The sequence below is a fragment of the Crotalus tigris genome, unplaced genomic scaffold (genome assembly GCF_016545835.1).
Source record: "Crotalus tigris isolate CLP2741 ecotype Arizona unplaced genomic scaffold, ASM1654583v1 scf7180000024450.1299024, whole genome shotgun sequence".
Taxonomy (NCBI): Eukaryota; Metazoa; Chordata; class Lepidosauria; order Squamata; family Viperidae; genus Crotalus; species Crotalus tigris.
The window spans coordinates 1051083-1071953 of NW_024100619.1; the positions used below are offsets into that span (position 1 = coordinate 1051083).

The window sequence follows — 20871 nt, forward strand, 5'->3', positions numbered from 1 at the left end:
CAGTTCATACCCCCACTGGCAGTTAAAAGGAAGAAACAGCTAAGACCACACATTGCTGCTCAAAGCACGAAGCTGAAAACACCAGCCTGAAGATGACGAATGGGACTTTGTCGAAACGTCGCCAAGATACTTCCAATTTTACGCGGGAGAAAACCCGAACAACCAAAGACCTACATACAAATACCCGCGAAAACCTCAGAAAACACACACACACACACACACACACACACACACACACACACACACTAATATTTTGCAGTCCAAAGCAATTCTTCTCTCAGTACGGCCTAGGTAAGCAAAAGGTTGGACACCCAGAATCTAGATAATCTTTTTAATCCAGGCTCTTCTATAGGTAAAGCCCCACCACTCTCTCAACTAACCTCTTTAAAAAGGGAAGGTGGGAGATAGGCTGATAGTTATCTAAAATATCCAGCTTCTCTAATGGTTTCTTGAGGAGACAGTGTACACTTTAAGGTCCCTTTGTTCAAGGTAACTTTCATTAATCAGATGAGACATGCAGCTAATCAATAGGTGATGGAGATAACATTGTGAGAAACCTTCCACTTCCTCAGGACCCACATGTTCAAAAGTCACCCCAGTTCATTTCACAGAATAATTTTTTTGTCATCTCTGCTGACTCTGGACTTCGTCAGCCAGTATCTGAATATGAGCAGTATTATCCTCCAGATACTATGCAAACTTGTTTCAGTGGTCTGGAAATTCATTTTCCCACCTAGCATTTCCCAGCAGGGACAGAATAACTTTAAACAATATGCTTTACAATATGCTCCGTTAAAGTGATATAAATGGAAAATTGTTTATGAATATTGACTTTACTGTTAATTACCAGCTGAATTCATATAAATATTGGAAGAATGGTTTACCCCATTTTCTGTTGTATACAGCAACTGGTGGAAGAGTCCACGTACAGGAATGAACTTCAAATGCAGCTGGACAGTAAAGAGAGTGATATAGAACAATTACGTAGTAAAATTTTAGATTTGCAGCAAGGCATGGACTCTACTAGTGTTGCCAGCCTTCAGGCTGATGAAACAGACGGAAGTGTTACAGGTAAGAGAGTAACTCTTTTAGAATTCTCCATCATGTTATATCAAAAATACAGGCAATCTTCAACTTACGGCCACAAGTGAGCCCAGAATTTATGTTGCTAAGTGAGAAATTTGTTAAGTAAGTTTTACCCCATTTTACAACTTTTTTTGCTACATGTGTTAAGTGAATCACTGCAGTTGTTAAATTAGTGACACTGTTGTTAAGTGAATCTTTCTTCCCCATTGACTTTGCTTGTCAGAAGGTTGCAAAGGGTGATCCAGGACACTGCAACTGTCATAAATATGAACTAGTTGTCAAGCAGCCAGATATAAATCCCATGACCATGGGGATGTTGCAATGGTCATAAGTGTGAAAAATGGTCATAAGTCACCTTTTTCAATGCCGTTGTTACTTTGAACGGTCACTAAATGAACTGTTGTAAGACAATTACTACCTGTACTACCCTGTTTAGGTAAGATGTCAACTTTTAAATACTAGGGTTTTTTTTGTCTATTTATATTTTATACATTTGTATGGTAAATGAAAATAGATGTTATCATCACAAAGATATATGAATTTTTATATTTACATCATTATTTTGGACAAACCCATACACCTAATAATTTCTCTTAATATGTAGTTTATCATCTTCAAATCAAGAGCCCTTAGTTCAAAAATAGTAACTTGAATTTGGATGTATTGTATGTTTTTGATATTTTTTATATGAGAATGAAGAATTTCATCAGCTAATTATTAATTTTTAATTAAGCTTCACATCATAAATTTGTTCTTTCATTTTATCATTCTCTGTCATTTAAAATTGAATAAATTGCTTTTTTCTTATTCTTTATATCTAGCTGATTCTTCCCACATTCCTTATTTATTTCTCTTCTGTTCTTAACTTCTGTGAGTAATGGGACAAATGGGGACTTCTTGCTTGCTCTTTTGCACTTTCATTGTGGCTTTCAACTATTATATATTTATACAAAATATTTCATTGCTCCCACTCGATTATGAAATTAGGAATATAATTTTTGTAAAACACCTTTATGCTGAAACAGTTGCCCATTGAGATCCTGTCAACTAGGTTAAAACACATCCATTGAAACAGTGTTGGATGTAAGTTTTATAACATCTTTGCAGATTTTGCAATAGTGCCATGATAAATGAATTTATGACTAGGCATGAAAAAAAGCTTCCATCCTTGTTCTTGTTTAGCTAAGCTTACTTGTTGCTATTTTATTAGTCTGTTTGATCATTGCTAATGGCTGCATGAAAGCAAATCTTTTCTTTATAATTCTGTGCAAATAAAATGTTAACCAATATATATCGGTTTTTTATACAGAATCAAGAATAGAGGGCTGGCTTTCAATACCAAACAAAGGGAATATTAAACGTTATGGGTGGAAGAAGCAGGTATCCAATAACTTATCTTTCATGAGCCAAATCAAGTACTGACTTTGACTTGAATCTAGAGTACAGATAAAGAAAAATTTGTATTTATAACGGGAATTAATAAACTCAAATTCAGATATGAAAGGTTACAGTTACAAAAAAAATAACAAGAGAAACTATTATATGAAATCTTGTCTGCTATTAAAATAATTTGTATCTACAGTTTATATTTAAATATTTTTATAATTTATATTTATCATACCATGCAGAACTTAAAATTATTTAACCCAGATATGAAAATATTTTGATACTATGCATTAAAAGCGTTACCAAAAATGTAATTTGGCTAAATAAAAATATTTTATATTACTATGTTTACCTTTCATTGTAATATACAGGTGATTAATTTAAATTTCTATAGCTGCTCATGTATACAAGACTTCATGCCTTCTGTTTGCCCAGAAAATTTTACTTGCTTTAAATGATTTTCATCCCAAGCAAATAACATAGACTCTAATGTGTCTTTTCTTTTCCTCCCCCCCCCCCAGTATGTTGTGGTCAGCAGCAGGAAGATTCTATTCTATAATGATGAACAGGATAAAGAGCAATCTAATCCATCTGTGGTATTGGATATAGAGTACGTTTTTCTAATATCAATTTAAGATAAAAGTAAAATAATTTTGAAGTCTAAAAACACCGTAGGTGATTGTCGAAGTGTAATTAACTTTAGTTACCCTTCTTCCTAATCATTTTCCAAATCATTTTCTCTAAACTTTTAAAAAGTATATTCCGCAACATTCTTGATTTAAAAACACTTCAATAAATACTGTAAATAATTGGAGGCAAGTTGGGCATGGAAAACAGCTTTTAAATCACAGTAGTCAGTAGAATCCATTAGATATTGGAGAGCCATGTTATTCTCCAATAGTAAGAAAATTTGGAGTCTGATAGCATCTTTTGACACTAACACATTTTATTAAAATAGAGAAGTTTTTATGAGCTATATCTCACTTCAGCTGCAATGGAGTGACTAGAATGATGTATGAATTTAATCTGGGTTGAGGATGCTAGTTATTCAGTTAACTTCATTTCAGTTGTGCTGACAAAATTTTCTTGTTTCCAAGATGGAAAAGAAATAAGACTCCATGATAGCTCTCAAAATAACTATGAAGGGGCCTTCAGCAATTTCTTGTTCAGTTATGCTGGGAAACTCACATACATCAAAAGATTTTATGATATTGCTAAACGCAATGTTTATTTAACACAATTTAGTTGTTACTGCTACTTATATTCTCTCTCACATGTAATCTGCATCTGTATAACTAACCTGTCTTCTGTCTCTTCCTTCCTTTTCACCTGATCTTAATTTAAACCTACATCATATTAGTCACTCCATTGCATCTGATGAAGTAACTGTAGCTCTCAAAAGATTATGCTGTTTAATAAAATGAAAAGATGCTACCTGACTCTTCCTGATTTTTGGAATCCATCAAGATCCAGAAATAAAATTCTTGGAAAAGGATGGAGTATTTTGAGTAACTGCCTGAAAAGGAACATTATCACTTAACTCTTTTTTTAATCCAGTATAATATTTGTTTCCACATAGTAATAATCTTGTAATTTATACTTGATTATTTTTGGTTGTGCAAAAAACTTGAGCCAAGTTTTAGGGATCATAAAGATGGATTTTCTCTGTGACATGGTTTATACTGCTTGAGGGGAAAATAGTGTTTTTAGAAAATGACAGAATATTCTTCTGCCAGTGTTTTGTGCTTAATGAGTAATATAAATAGATATATCCAATCCTCCCTGGAGTTCTTGTTTTAAGATGATTAAAAGAATAAAAATTGTGTTCATTTTGGACTTTGTAAAAATCTTCTAAAATTAAAAAATTCAGCAGTATGTATGTTCTCAAAATAAACTGTTTGATAGTAAATATAGATATAAATAATGTTTACAGTCATCACTTTAAAAAACAGTTGGCGTTCTTTTTCTGGTATTCTAATATATTTTTTTCATTTATGAATATTATGTGTTGATCAAGCGGTGTGTTGCATGGGCACAATAAGGAATATCCCCTATGAATATGAAATATTAACAGTAAATAGTTAACATTTTATTGTTAAACTAGATGATAAATTTGCCTTGTACTAAGAATCATTATTAACACAGTGTAATTTCATTTTAGTAAATTGTTCCACGTAAGACCAGTTACGCAGGGTGATGTTTATAGAGCAGAAACTGAAGAAATACCTAAAATATTTCAGGTAAAAACATTTGCATATTTGTTTTTAAATAATCATTACTTATACAATGTCAGGGACTGACACAAACTTTTACATTTTTTTTTTGTTTTGCTTTACTCAGATCCTATATGCCAATGAGGGAGAGTGTAGGAAAGACTTGGAAGTAGAATCAATACAACCAGTAGAGAAGACAAATTTCCTGAATCATAAAGGTCATGAATTTGTTCCAACTTTATACCATTTTCCAGCCAATTGTGAGGCTTGTGCCAAGCCTCTATGGCACGTATTTAAGCCACCCCCTGCAGTGGAATGTCGGCGATGCCATGTTAAGTGCCACAAAGATCACTTGGATAAAAAAGAAGAATTAATAGCACCATGTAAAGGTATGGCATGATACAATTGTTTTTAACTATTGTTCAGTGTGTTTTTAATGGTTCCAATATACTGTATGCATGTATGAAATTATTGCTGAAATTGTTGACCTAAATCCTGATTAATTTGCCTGGAATCCAATGTGTGTGTTTGTGGGTCCGTATGTATGTATGTATGTATGTATGTATGTATGTATGTATGTATCAATCTAATCTGAGTTCAGATGGATTTGTTTTTAAGCAAGCATATGTTACATTGTTTTTTGCAAGGACGATCTGTTTATTGTTGTCTCAGTCATAATCAAATCCATCATAATTAGAGAATTAAGATCTTCTAAACATTTTAGCTATGTCTTTCCACTTTAATCAGAGGAACTTCTATGTTTTTTATCCCAGTAGATAACTATCTGCCCAATTGGAATATATTCCTTAGGAATTAAACTGGTCTATTTCCAAAGGGAGAGAGGAGTTGTAAGGTTCCAATGAGCTTCCAATAAAAGTTTCAGATGAACTTTAATCAAATACAACTTTAGCATTTTGAGAAAATGCTGTGCCTTTCTGGAATAGTGAAAAGATGGTATTGCTATTGCTGATCTTTGCATAATCTTGATGTGCCTACATTTGGTGGAGTTATGAAAAACTACACCAAAATATTTAAAAATTACCACTTGCTCTATTGTCTGATCATTTAACGATCAGGATGAACTCTTAAGATGCTGTGCAAAAATTCAGATCTTAATTTTACTATAATTGATCTCAAGTGTTTCCTTACAACAATATATAGGTAAGCTTCTCAGATGAATCTTAGACTCTCAGCGCCAGACTGTTAGTGAAAATCAGTAAGCTTTTTAATAAAATAATTTGTTTTATCTTTTATATTTTAGGTATTTTAAATGCTGTTTTTGTGCATCACTGCAGGCTTTCATTGGAAGAAAAAGCAGATAGTGATGATAATTAATATAATTTGCAAGCAAAACGGGCTATATATTCTTTTTCTCAAACAATTTGGCTGTTTGTTTTCTTCTCAATAGTAAGTTACGACATAACTTCAGCAAGAGACATGCTGCTGTTGGCATCCTGTCAGGAAGATCAGAAGAAATGGGTTTCTCATTTAATAAAGAAGATCCCCAAAACACCACCATCTAGTTTTGTTCGTGCATCACCAAGGACTCTTTCCACAAGATCTACAGCAAATCAGTCATTCAGGAAAGTTAAAAATACTTCTGGAAAAGCTAGGTGAGATATGAACAGACTACATTTTAATCTTTTTCCTAACAGAAAACCAACTATAAATAGATTTTAATACAAAAATATCAATGAAAATTATCAGTATATTATAATGTTGTCACAATGATATAGATAAAGTCATGTTCAGTAACAGAAAATATTATAAAACTAAATACATGAAATGTTTCTTCTTTAAATGTTTTGCTAAAGATAAATTAAAAACCTATACTGGGTATATACAGTCTTTTGTGTTTTCATGTGAAACTAGACATTGTGGTTTGTAAATTATAGCTTATAGCTCTGGGCAATTCTCAGTTATTTAAGAATCCATATTAAAACAAATAATGGCCTGTACAAGCAAAGTGCAGCATACAAATCCAGTCCTAGTATATCTAGTATACTTTCAATCATATATGTAATACAGGTAGTCCTTGACTTACAATCACAACTGAGGCCAAAATTTCTGTTATTAAGTGAGACATATTAAGTGAATTTTGCCCCATTTTATGACCTTTCTGGCCACAGTTAAGTGAATCACTGCAGTTGTTAAGCTAGTAATACAGTCGTTAAGTGAATCTAGCTTTCCATTGACTTTTGTGACCTTTTTTGAAGGTCACAAAAGAGGATCACAGGGACACTACCATAAATATGAACCACTTGCCAAGCATCCAGATTTTGATCACATGACCAAGGAGATGTTGCTATGATTGTAAATGTGGAAAATGGTTATATTACTTTTTTCAGTATTGTTGTAACTTTGAACGGTCACTAAGTGAACTGTTGTAAGTTGAGGACTACCTGTGTAAAGTTTAAATTATTACTTCTATTTATAAATAACATTTACTCTTAAATGGATACTCTGTGAATTATGTGAACTAAGCATCATTCACTCACTCACTCACTCACTCACTCACTCACTCACTCACTCACTCATTCACCCACCTTGTGTGGCCAAGTCTCCTAAACAGAACAACCTGTATGCACCTGGCTAACTTCAAATTGAAACAACTACAGTATATAAAAACCCAAAAAACATGTTACAGAAGGTACATATCTAAGTCCTATCACTGATGTTTTTTGATAGAAGCAACCCGTAACATATTTATCCTATCATATCTTGTGAGATGGGCAACAATAATTGGAAATAGACAGTTTTACAAGTATTCTGCTATGTGTCATTAAGGACTTTATAGGTGATAATCAGCTCGAATTGCATCCAGAAACCCCTGCAGCTTGTATTATGTGGTTGTCCCGTGGTGCACTTGTAACTACTTTAATGACTACATCCTGGATTATTTGTAGCTTCTGAATGGTCTTTGAGGGCAATCTCATGTAGAGCATGTTACAATAGTTCAAACAGGAAATGACAAGGCATAAATAATTATGAGCAGAACTTGTTGATCCAGGAATAAACACAGTTTCTGCACAAGATGCACAAAGACCCTCCTGACTATGAGTGCCATCTGCTCCTCAAGCTGGAGCTGATAGTCCAGGAAGACCTTTAAGTTCTTAGAGAATGCAACCCCTTCTAGAACTAACCCCCAGTTCTAGGGGACATTACTTACAGAAACTCAGTTTTTTGATGGATAAACTAAACCCTGTTGTTCCACAGACTATATGCTGGGAGAAAAGCTTGATTGTGTTATTTAATTGGGCAGGAGTAGAGACATATAGCTGATTATTATCAGCACATTGGTGATACTTAATCTCATTCTGATGAATGACTTCACTCAGTAGATGTTAAATAGGTGTAGGAATGAATACAACTCTGAAGACATATGGAAAACAAGGGCATAAGCCTGGATTTTGCCTCACCCACAATCAACAGTAATTGGCCTTGAAGGAAGGAAAACTACCACAGTATCATGACTCTCATTCAAAACCTTCTTAACCTATCCAGAATGATACTATAGTCGATGGTATTGAAGATTGCTGATCAAAAAATACCATGATGCACCACCCATCCCAAACTCGCTAGAATTCATAGTGTCATCGGTACGATAGTGGTATGATGCTCAGGTCCAAAATGCAACTGAGAAGTCTCCAGAAAATTTTTTTGTGCAGGACTTTTGAAGCTGCAGCCAAACTACCTTCTCAACAATAACCTTTAGAAAGGGTAGGTTGGAGGCAAAGCATTCTCCACTACCATTGGATTCAGCAATGGCTTCTAGAAAATGCTGATTGGATTATCTTGTCATCCAAGGATGAGTTTATGACCACATGCATCTAACCATCTGTTTCCAAGGAGGCCTTGGTTAGTCAGGAAGCCATGGATTTAATACAGAGATTTATGGCCCCAAGAACTCTATCTACTTCCTTAAGAATAACAACCTCACTCTCTTCCCATATAACTAAGATAGACTGTGCCATAGTCAACTAACTCCATAGGATATTTGAAGTTTAGTTCAGAGTAAATTTTTATCAAAGATATACTTTGAATAAATCTCAGAACGGCCTTGCTGAAGTTCCCCTGTCCCCTCCCTTCTCAAGAAATCTTGGGTCACCATGAACAGAGCCAACAGCAGGATAAAAATGGAAAAATAATTATGTGTTACTGTTCTTAATAGTATGAGGTAATAAAAGTTTTACCTGTTTTCTATTAGATTTGTTCTTCATCTTTATCAGGTGGGATTCTAGGTATCTTTTTTGTCATTTTATACTTTCTCTGAAATTCAAGGAGCTCTCCAGAATCCATAAACAGGGAGACTAACCCACTTATTCCACTGTCATCCTCTAATTCCAGGCAGTGACTGAAGCCTCAGTCAAACTATGCATTCCTCTAAAATGCATGTGCCTAGGGCAATACAATCTCCTAGGTCCTTCCTCTTCTGGTAGGGAGAAGTTGTGGAGAGTTCCAAGGCAATCAGACCACTCTGACCATGAAAAGAGACTGATGTTAGCATTCTCCACCTTCAGTTCACTTCATTACTTTGTTGGACCTGCTTAAAGTCCATGGTTACTATGGTGGCCATGAATTCCCAAACTATTTCTGAGTTAACACCAAAAGAAGGCAGATCTGAATCCTCCAGTACTATAAGTCTGAGACCTCCTCTGCCAACTTAAATATCAAACCTGCTCTACTACTAATTATTCTTACCATAATCATTTCAGTTCCTTTGAAGCATCATCTCCACTTCCACAATAACACACGATACCATCTTTTAAAAGTCATTTTGATTCCACTTTTATTCCATCTCTTCCATCATTCCTTTTGCTTCATTTGCACATTGTGTAATTTTTATTCAATCATGATTTCTGTAATACTGATTCTGAAATCAGAGAAGTCATGCAAAGTTATTTTTATTTCATTGTGGAGGTTGTGTTAATGATTAAGTTTCTCAATGTCTTTCTTAAAGCACAAATTTACTTTATTTAGTATTATTTAGTTCTAAGATATTAGTGCATATATTCAATTAAACATTCTTCAACTGTAATTTCTGTAGCATCCTTGAAATTTAATACTGTAGCTTTCGGTGTTTCTTATTGATGTTATTTGTCAGGGAGCAGGGCTATTCATAGATGTCTACACTGATACTTTAAAAAAGTGTCCTCTTTAAATATAAAACAACTGAAATAACTAATACTTCGGCAAAACATTACTATCTTACTAAAAGTATTATTGCTACTTTTAATTCTGATTTTTTTAAATAGAATTTGCAGCATGTTCAGCATTTTCCACCTGTTACTAGGCAGAGTTTTTACTGGTTTACCTATCTAATCCTAGACATGATTTTTCATCATGTAGAGTGCTATATCACTTGAGATAAGCTAGGTGCTATGCATAAATAAAGTTTTGAGTATGACAAAAGTATGTAGAATGGGTGAAAATCCATATGAAAGCTGCATGTCTCTCAAATATTCTAAGAGAGTAGAGATAGAACAACACTTTAGCACACAAGGAATTTGTCTCGGTACATAAGAGTGTACATGCAAAACAACAGAGGAATAATAATGATACCAAAAAGAAAAGATAGTAGAAAAAACGAGAAGGATAATAGTAGGATCCAATCTGGATTGGTCATCAGACCCAGAGGTTTAGTCTTCTGAGCTTTCAAACTCATGCTGGAGCCTATCTACAGGGAACTTCTCTCTACATCTATAAACCCTTCTATACTTTTCTAAAAAAAAAATTACTAACCAGATCTAACAAGATTCTTTGGTAGCAGTTCATGTATATTCGTAGCTCTTTCATCTGTGAATCTCATTATTTATTTCCCAGGCATTTTAAAATCTTGATCTCTTAAAATATCCTCAGTTTAAAAGAGAGATATTTTTTCTTCACTTCGCCAAAACTATTCATTTGTTGTTGTTTCTCCTCCTTTTGTTTTCTACTCCTCATGAATTCATATTTTGGATTGACCTCCCATTTTACTCTGTAGTCAGATCACTTCTCCTAGACCACCATTTTTTCACACAGCATATAGTTAGCCTTCAGGGCATATGGCAATTATCATGAAATGTTAATTTCTAAATCTCAATAGGTCAAAGGAATATGGATCTGTGGGGGACATTACTCATTCAGAGAATTCAAGTTACTGGTGAGTAGCTTTTGCTTTTAAACCCACTGGTACTTGTGTCATATAACAAAAGTAAGAAAGCAAAATTACTTTCTTCAAATAATGAAAAAGGAACTTTCTCAAAGTAAAAAAATCTTGCCTAATATTTCTCAGATTCTTGGGGTTCTTTTTAAAGAAATCTGTTCTTTTGCTTCCCTTGGTCCTTTTATATCATTTGCTCAAAATCTTTGTTATGCTACACATTATTCACTTTTGATACTGTTTGTAACAGAACAGTATGTGTATCTTCAAAACAATCTTAATTCTACTATGCAGAACATGGCATGGTGATGGAATCCTATCTTATGAAAAGTACATTTCTCTTAGTACTTTTTACTACTTCTCTATCTTATGGGTACATGTTATCGACAACCTTATTTAACATTAGAAAAGTTGTTGTAATTCTGATCAATATATTTAGGGCATTGCTTAAAATCAAATACATTTCATGGGTAAGTAAGATAGAGTTCAAGAAAATATTCCAAGTTGATCACAGTAGTTTTGATTATGATAATTTTTTGTAGATAGAAAAGAAAAAGTCAGTATTACTATATCATTTGTAATTTGAATCATGAACTTGTTTCTCTTTCCCCAAGAGGATTAAAGCATTTTACCTGGACTTTCAGACATTGCTTTTTAAAGTTGTTCAAATACTGCAGTTAGCACAGAATAGGATGCAAACTCATTAAGGCAGGCTTTCCAATTTTGTCCAGAGTTTTGTACAATCTTCTTGCTCTTAAAATCTAATAAACTTGTGTCATAATTGAACTATACATCCAGCCATAAATACTTTAAATACATTAGGCATGAATTTATTCATTTTTCTTAAGAAAATCATCTTAAGTCTTTCTTGTCCCTTTTCCCAATTCTGCCAGGAATTATGTTAACCTTCCTTTGTTATTATGAATTGTTTATCAATCCTGGTATTATTGTATAATGAAGAGCCTATAATGTTATCTACATTATAAGAGATGTACAAACCCAGGTACAAAATAATCTTATTTAAATACTGAAAAATAAATAGTTTTGCATGGTATACCAGGAGTCAAGATTATACAAGATAATTTTGGTGGGTTCTGGTAATATTAATATGTAAAAATGAAAGAAGGGACACCTGCCCACAATAATGAAAATACTGTAACATGACTTTGAGAAACAGACACATCTTTTTTTGGCTCAAATAACCCAGTAGAACAATTATTTAAATTTCTGTACTGAAAAATGCCACTCAGTTGGCAGAAGTATTTTAGAACATAACCATTGCTTTAGAAACTGAACTTAAAAGGGTGATTTGTAATTTATACAAATAAGCAAAAATAATAAAAATCTATCACAACTGTTCATTCCTGCTTTGAAAAGTTCCTGGGAACAGAAGTTTTAAAGTTTAATATTTATTTATTTATATCCCATTTATTATTTTTTATGAATAACTCAAGGCGGTGAACTACTCTTTCCTCCTCTTCTTTTTCCAATAATCCTATGAGGTGGGTGGGGGCATAAAATAACAGAATAGCAGAGTTGGAAGGAACCTTGAAAGTCTTCTAGTCCAACCCCCTGCTCCAATAGGAAACCTTATACCAGTGATGGCGAACCTTTTAGAGACCCAATGCCCAAACTGCAACCCAAAACCCACTCATTTATCACTGGGTGCTGGGTGGGCGGGGCCATGGTGGTCATGGCAGACTGGGTGAGTGGGGCCAGGGAAGCGGGGCCAGTCCCTCGCCATCTATGGGGCACGGCACACATGGCCACAGAGAGGGCTCTGAGTGCCCCCTCTGGCACGCGTGCCATAGGTTCGCCACCACTGCCCTATACCGTTTCAGACAAATGATTGTCCAATCTTTTCTTAAAAATATCCAGTGTTGAAGCACCTGAGGCAAGTCATTCCATTGATTAATTGTTCTAACTATCAAGAAATTTCTCCTTGGAGTTGATTAGTTTCTGTCCCTTGGGAGATTGACTTAGTCCAAGTCACTCACCTATCTTTTATGCCTAAGGCAGGCCTAGAACTCACAAGTATCCTGATTTGTAGCCTAATGCCTTAATCAGTAGACCAAATTGGCTTCATCTTAAATATTTAGTAATTTAATTACTATGCTCTGTCATTTCTTTATCAATAGCTTTATTATAGATGGGAATCTATTATTAATATACTGTAGTATATTAATTAACTTTAAAAACAATGAACAAGAAGTGAGGGGATCACAAAATCATACTTGCTGTCATAATTATTAAGGAAATACATTAACTATGAAGAGGTTCTGGTTTTCCCAACATGAACATTTTACAAATATTGCTGCAGGTGCTTTAGTTTAAAAGGTAAAAATAATATTTTCTTAACTCTACAATGTAATATGAAATGATATAAAGTTCTATAATTCTGTTTTTTGTTTTTTGTTTTTTTTTTGTCTTGTTTATTCCAGTTAACAATATATGCAAGCTTCATGGATCTGACATGATGCAGTCTGAGAATGGTGGACTTCTTTCACCATACAGAAGTGTTCAGACCGGTTGTTCTTTCTGATACAACTTTCACAAGCTTCAGGGCTAAGACTGCTGTTACTCACTCCTCCTTGCTTTGGCATAAAAAGCTCGCCGAGGGTATCTTATTGCGGGTTTGCCTTAAGGTAGATTAGATTAATTATTACTATGTAATGCAAATAAAAGCAAATAAAGCTTAGGGTTAGTGCTGCCTTTAGAAATTCCTGAATAATAAATAAATGCTTGTCAATCTTAATGGAATGTGGTAAGCTTTTCTCATATCAGTGAGAATGAGAGAACTCTTTACCCTATGAGAGGGGTATTTATATTGGGATAAGCACACACACTTGAATATAGAAAGAAGGTATCTCAAACTGAGAGAAGCTGAAATTTTCATTGAAGGCTCGAAGTTGTGCTAAAGCAGCAAAATTTGCTTGAAAACAAAGCCTTATGTAATCACTTGAACATTCAGTGCCTTTTCTGTATTGTTATTAATGCTAATCATTCGTGATAGCTCAAAGTATTACACAGTTTGCTTTACAAAATATTAACTTCACATATTGGTAAAGGAGGAGAAAATGAGTAATTAAGGTAATCAATCTATGCATTATTACCAAGCCATACAGAATTGTTTTTCAAGTGGCGTTAGAAGTAACTGTTAAAACAACCAAGTTTGGAAATAAATTTTGGTTCATAATTTGTATAACATGTTTCATTTAAAAATTTGAAGTGTGAATCACAGTAAGCATACACATATGCCTATGTATGCTCCATTTAACATGTAAATTATTGTTAGAATATTTTTATTGGTTGTTGCCTTTTTAGTGCCTTATTCTGAGAATTCTTTTACAGCCATGTCAAATGAGTTTAGAAAGTTCAAATACCTATTGCTATGTGTCAGTAGTTTTACTGATTGAAATATTGTAGGATCTAGTTCCATTTTCAGTTGTACAGTCTTGAATAAAACTGTTGGTTACCACAAGATAATTTAATCATAATACAAATAGTAGTAAACATTTTTACCATGAAAACAATTTAAATCTCTGTAACATGTTAAAATTCCAGATAAGGAGTTGAAATACTTTTAAAATTCTTGTCTTGTAGCAGGAATATTATTATGGTATTAACCGTATGATTTATTTTATTTCTTAACCAAATACCTCTTTAGTAATTTATAATGGCTTTGCAGTTATGTATTAAATAAGAAGCACTGGAAAAATGATTCGTCTCCATGGCGATTTGCATGTTTCAAGTGGTGATGAAAGCCTAGCAATAGATATGTAATAAGCATATCTGTTAATACAACAGTAGTGACTTGTGCTCATTTAATACAAAATAAAACTAATTTATGAAATAATTATTTTGAAAATGACTGTGGTATTTTTCTCCAGAATACTGTTTCTAGGAAGTTTTGGAAACTGTTATACTTTACAGATGACCAACTGTTAGCATATTTAAATCTGATGCAACTTGATAATTTTTTAAAAATTAATTTTTTTATGTCATACTACATTTTAATACAGGGTAAAGTAGTAGAAATCGCATAGGATATTAAAGAACTTGTTTTGATAATTAAATTGTTAAATCCATTTACTAAGCACATAATGATTTCCATCAGAAGCCTTATACCAGGTACACAGCTCTTACAATATTATATTTACATTAATTTTAATTTATGCATAAACCATAATTATTAATAAAATATGTCACATTGATCTCTACACTGGAAATCAGTGATACTGCTCTGTTACTATATACAAATAATATGGACTCTAGCAAAGCTTAGGTGAATAATAGAAATGAGAGAAGATTGACAATGAATGCTCCAAAGTTAAAAAGACTTTAGAAAGTTAGTGTAGTTAAAGAAGGCCAGAGGAATTTGATTTTGTCAAAGCGGTTGAGAAAAGAGGACAGAATGTTTGTGATAGGAAGGTGAAAGACTGTGGGATGACTGACGTGTAGTGTGAGAAGGCATAAAGATCAGCAAGTGGAAAGAAGGGATAAAGGAGGATTCATGTGCTTGAGATAGCATAAAGCCAAAGAGATGGGATTAACTGAACTTTAAAGTTTTGTAACTGATTCAGAGCATGGAAAAGGGTCCACAAAGTGGTTAGATAGACTGATAGGCCTATAGTGAAGAAAAAACTTACCTTGAGGGGACACTGAGAAGCTAACCAAGGATATGGTTACTGAATTTGATTATTTCCTGGTTAAACCTATTGGAGTGAAAAGGTATGAATTTGAAATATTTTGAGCTTGAAATGCTCTACAATACTCAGCACTGAAAACAATGCTGCTTAGAAGAGTTCTGATCTCTAAATGGTACCATTTTGAGTTGGAAACATTTTGTCAGAATAATGGCAGATTGCTTCTAATAAGGTTCAGAACAACCGATTTCAATCTTGAATTGTTTTATACTCTTCTAATTAAAACTTTAAAATTAAGGGTTTTTAAAAGAAAAAATACATTCTGTTTCCATGAAGACAAAATAGAATAAGTTTGAATTTTTTAAAAAAAGAATAGGTATAAACATTACCTGCAAATATGTAATTTTCAATGTTCCTACCACAATTAACAACTTCAGTAAATTGGATGAGTGATGCCTAACAGGAAGACAGAAATAATCTAAACAATACATACGCAAAGTGTAGCTTAATAACACCAAAACTGACATAGAATTATATATTATAGGGAGAGGTATATTGATGCAGAACAATACTAGCCCATGTATAAAATGTTGACATGCATTCTGGAGAATTATGCCTAAGCCCAAAATTTAGATTACTCAATTTGTTTAATCTCCAGGGGCTATTTTATAATGTTAAAAGAATTCATTCCTGTGATGTGTATTTGTAAACATCCAATCATGCCTGATTGTGAATTTGGTGTCAGGCCCCTCCCTGCAGTGTCAGTAAAATGTGTGTTTTAATGCAACAATTCCAACTATATAATATATCAGATTTTGTATTTTTAGTACTGTTAAGTTTTCATTTTAATGGTTTGTTCTTTGGTATTCCTCAACCCATATGTATATATTTGCCACCTTATAAATCCATTTCATGAATCATTTGGAGTAGCTGTTGCCTGTAAAACATTATGTTGCAATAAAATAAACCAATGAATCTTTGAATTGCCAAAAAAGTTGTTTTAGTGCTCCATGGCTGTTTCAGAAGTGTGTTTTCAATAATTAGTGGGGAGGGGGGAAACTACCCAATATCACACCTTTGTACACATTTTATCTTATTAAAAAAATCAATGGACATCAAAAACAAAAAACTAATTTTATTGAAAGTTTTAATTGTTTTTTTTTTAATTTAACAATGAATGGGGGAAAGGAGAGGGAATCCAAGATGGCCAGTTGGGAAACAATTGGAGCAAAGATGTTTAAGAACATTCTTTTTTTTTAATAAATATTTTTATTGAGTTTTATAAAGGTAATAAAGGGATAGGGTCAAAAAGGATAAGACAAAGGAAAACATACAAAAAGGTTAGACCAGGGGAAAGGGGTAACACAAAAGTGGGATTAGTCCCACAAAATAACATCACTTCAGCAAGTCTACCAGTCCGGGTTTACAAATTAAATCTTAATAATTACTCTATTATTAAACAATTTTCCATAAAATCATGCAAATAACAAATTAGTCAATAAATCTCATTCATTTCACTATTTAACAATGCTTAGTATTAATTATAATCACTTTAAAATAATAATATATTACATATTAATTATAGTTTACCATATTGTTTAAGATCACAAATATACCAAGAGGAAGAAGAAAAAGAACAAGTTCATACAAATAATCATGGAATATAAATACAAATTATCAATTATCTTTTTAAATTTCATAACGTTTTCTCATTCTAGCGTGTTTCTAACCAATAATAAAAATTTTCCCCATGTTTTAAAATAAATTGTCTTTTCTCTTTCATTTCTAAAGTCAATCTGTCCATTTCTGCATAGCAAAGGTGTTTAAGAACATTCTTTTTTAAAAACAAGACAAAACTTTGAATTCAACAACCTTTAAAAGGATTTGCTTCTGCAGTAAGAGCACCAGCAATATAACATGTTGATATATTTATTTTCCTGTATATTTTATCATATTTATTATTTTCTTCACATTGAGGAGAAACCCATTTGGAGAACAGTGTGCAAGTGTGGTGGAAACATTACTCTCTAGGCCAGACATGTCAAACTCGCGATGTCATGTGATGTCGTATGACGTATCAGAGCTTTTTCTCCATTGCTGGCAAAGGGGTGGGCGCAGTTTGCTGGTGACATGTCCGGCCTGCAGGCCAACAGTTTGACATCCCTGCTCTAGGCCAGGGTTTTTAAACCAGTGGTACGGGTACCACCTGTGGTACATTGGCACCTGGCAGGTGGTACGCGACCATCCTAGAAAAGTAGTGGGGAAGGGGAATGAGCTGAAGCGGTGGCAGCACCGCACAAACCTGAGCAAGAGATGGTGGAACTGCAGGACTGTCAGGGCTCAGCGGAAGTGCCAGGATCAGTGCCAGACTCCAGATGGAGCTCGGCACTGATCCTGGCGCTTCTGCTAAGCCGAGAAGAATGTTGCAGCCTCTCCAGGGTCTTGTGATTTACATTCAGATGCTCGGCAACTGATTCATATTTATGACGGTCACAGTGTCACAGGGTCTTGTGAAGTGACCAAAACCTGCTGCAACCACCCAGCAGACGGGGAATAAAAACCAAACACCCCCCCCCATAGGCAGGCAGGCATCTTGCTCAGCTGTGGCTTGGGGGCACAGTGCCATTGTAACTTCGAACAGTCACTAAGCAAACTGTTGTAAGTCAAGGACTACCTGTACTATATCACTTTTTTCCTTTTTGTTTTTTTTGGTCATCACGTTTTTGACACCTTGCTAGGCGACTGGTGGTACTCGGATGTTGCCATATCCTAAAAGTGGTACAATGGGTGAAAAGGTTGAAAAGCCCTGCTCTAGGCCATATAAAAACAATGACAACCAGCCTGTATCTACTATATATTCTACCGAAATATAAAGCCTTTTAGAATATCAACAAGCACTGGTCCTTTATTTCTATATCAAACACTGGAAATTAATCAACTCCTAATTATGAATAATAGGATTAGGCTGTTATTTACATTGATAAGAGCCAGTTTGGTCTAGTGCACAGGTTAGCAACCTGCGGCTCCAGAGCTGCATGCGACTCTTTGAGCCTTTTCCTGCGGCTCCCAGCCTCCTCTGCCATTTGCAGAGAGACACAGAGACACACAGAGAGAGACACTTGCGCTTCCCTTCTCTCTCTCTCTCTCTCTCTCTCTCTCTCTCTCTCTCTCTCTCTGTGTGTGTGTGTAAAAAAGAGTGGCTTCACCATGTTCTCCAACGAGCTGACAAGCTTATTGGGCGGGGCTCCTGCCTTGGCTGCCTCTCTGCAGGAAGCAGGAAGATGAGGAGAGAGCCAGCTCATGTTGTCAGCTTCTTGGAGAATAGCTTGAAGCCAGCTTGCCAGGTGAACAGAAGATCGGAGAGAGGGAGAGACGGGGGGGGGAGAAAGAGAGAGAGAGGAAGAAAAAGGAAAGAGAGGAAAAAGAGGGAGAGAGAGAAAAAGAGAGAAAGAGGGGAGGAGAGGAAAGAGGGAGAGAAAGGGAGAGAGTGAAAGAGGGAGAGAGAAAGAGGGCGAGAGGAAAGGGAGAGAGGGAAAGAGGAAAGAGAGAGAGAGGAGAGAGAGAGAGAACTCATGCACAGCAGCCTCTATTTCTTTTTAATTAAAGTCTTCAGTCAAGCTCCCTTCCCCCTTGTGCCTGCATGCATGTGCGCGCACAAGTTTTGCGGCTCCCAGTGTTTTCTTTTCTCTGGGAAACGGGTCCAAGTAGCTCTTTGTGTGTTTAAGGTTGCAGACCCCTGGTCTAGTGGTTAAGCATCAGGCTAGAAACCAGGAATCTGTTGGCATGAAAGTTGGCTGGTGTCTTTGGCCCAGTCACACACACAATCCAACCCATCCTCAGTCTGGTTGGGAAAATAGGGATATTAGGTATGCTTGCTATCTTCTATTCTGCCTCATAATAAAGGCAGAATAAAAATAGATAACATTTATATAGTTCCCTACTACTGTCCCTATTAAACATTAATGGTAGTAGCTGATCTGTGATCAACTTTTGATCACAGATCAAGAAGTTGGGATCAGAATTTTCATTGCATTGTGCTCCATTTTATAATTGTTTTTGCCGCAGTTGTGAAGTGAAAAATCCTGCTCCCCATTGACTTTGCTAGTAAGAAGTCACAAATGGTGACTCTATGTCCTTAGGATGCTGCAACTGTCATAGATGCATTGCCAAGTACTCCAATTTTGTTCACATGACTGTGAGAATGCTGTAACAGTCATAAGTCACTTTTTTCTTTAAAAAAGTTTTTTTATTTTTTATTTTTTCCATACATTCAATAGTATTTGTTCAACAAACGTGCTGTCTGAGTTAACATATGCTAATACATATTTATGTTCCTAATCTTTTATTCTTTCTAGTCATCGATAAAATAAGTCACAGGTTTGATAATATTTCATTATTTCTTTTTCTTTCAGTCTCAGAGTCTACCCATCTCTGCGCAATTCTAATATTTTTTTAATTATTTCTTCATCTGATGGTATTTCCTTCATTTTTCCAATACTGCGCCACTCTTGTAACATGCAAAGTCAAATATATGCTTTGTTTACCAGTCTTTTCTGGCATTATACTTAATAAAAAAAGTTCAGATTTAAAATCTAGGTGTTCTCCCAACATCTTTTCTAGCTAGGCATGTATTTTTTTCCAATAACTTTGCTTTGGCACATGTCCACCAAACATGGTAATAAGTGCCTGCATAAGTCACTTTTTTCAATGCTTTTGTATCTTCAATTGCTAAACTAACAGTTGTTAAGTCAAAGATTACCCATACCACAGAAAATATTCAGATGTATAACATATAGTCCACTTAAAAATGATTTCTAAAAGTAGTTGACACATTTCAACTTTGACTATACTTGTATGAATTAGGTGTTACCATAGTGCTGCCTTTTAATGCATTTAACTTTGCAAGCATTTTATTTTAACAAAGTTCTCATTGCAGTGAAAGAGATATTTGAAAGAAATTTGCAAATCACTGTGAATATACTAAAATGTTTCAGAAATAGCATTTTATAAATTAGTCTAATAGAACTGCCAAGGTCCACTGAGACTCCAGATAGTTAAAATGCTATTTTGCATTACAGGCCAGATCTGGTAAAGCCACACAAATTACTGTCCTAGAATATCAGATTTACAAAGATGTTCTGTTGTGTAGTTCATGCTGCATTATGGTCACCATAAGATATAATAAAAACCTGCTTAAGTAGTTTGTGCTAATTACTCAAATTTGTGAATTGATTCGATACACAAAAAATTACACAGGATCGATTGACGCCGTTTACATGGGTTCGATAATGCCAAGGAAAAAGTCTGACGTTTGAGTCTTAAATTAATTTAGAATCCATAGGAGTCTATAGATTAATATCAATTCAGCCTTTTTAAATTTGCTGGTTCCCGAAGGAGT

At 34.5% G+C, this 20871-nt stretch overlaps 1 protein-coding gene across 2 annotated transcripts; it reads left to right on the forward strand.

Annotated features, from left to right (window-relative positions):
- The first annotated feature begins 259 nt into the window (after nucleotides 1–259).
- LOC120303030 (rho-associated protein kinase 1-like) lies at nucleotides 260–16467 on the forward strand. 2 transcript variants are annotated; one of them, XM_039332132.1, is made up of 8 exons: nucleotides 260–1071; nucleotides 2396–2466; nucleotides 2994–3082; nucleotides 4634–4712; nucleotides 4813–5074; nucleotides 6094–6298; nucleotides 10771–10827; nucleotides 13269–16467. In XM_039332132.1, the coding sequence occupies exons 1-8, from the start codon at nucleotides 876–878 to the stop codon at nucleotides 13270–13272; spliced, it is 963 nt and encodes a 320-aa protein (XP_039188066.1). In that variant the 5' UTR covers nucleotides 260–875; the 3' UTR covers nucleotides 13273–16467. The 2 variants fall into 2 exon arrangements, with proteins under 2 accessions (XP_039188066.1, XP_039188067.1); XM_039332133.1 differs by lacking the exon at nucleotides 10771–10827 and having other exon boundaries at nucleotides 265–1071.
- The last annotated feature ends 4404 nt before the right edge of the window (nucleotides 16468–20871 follow it).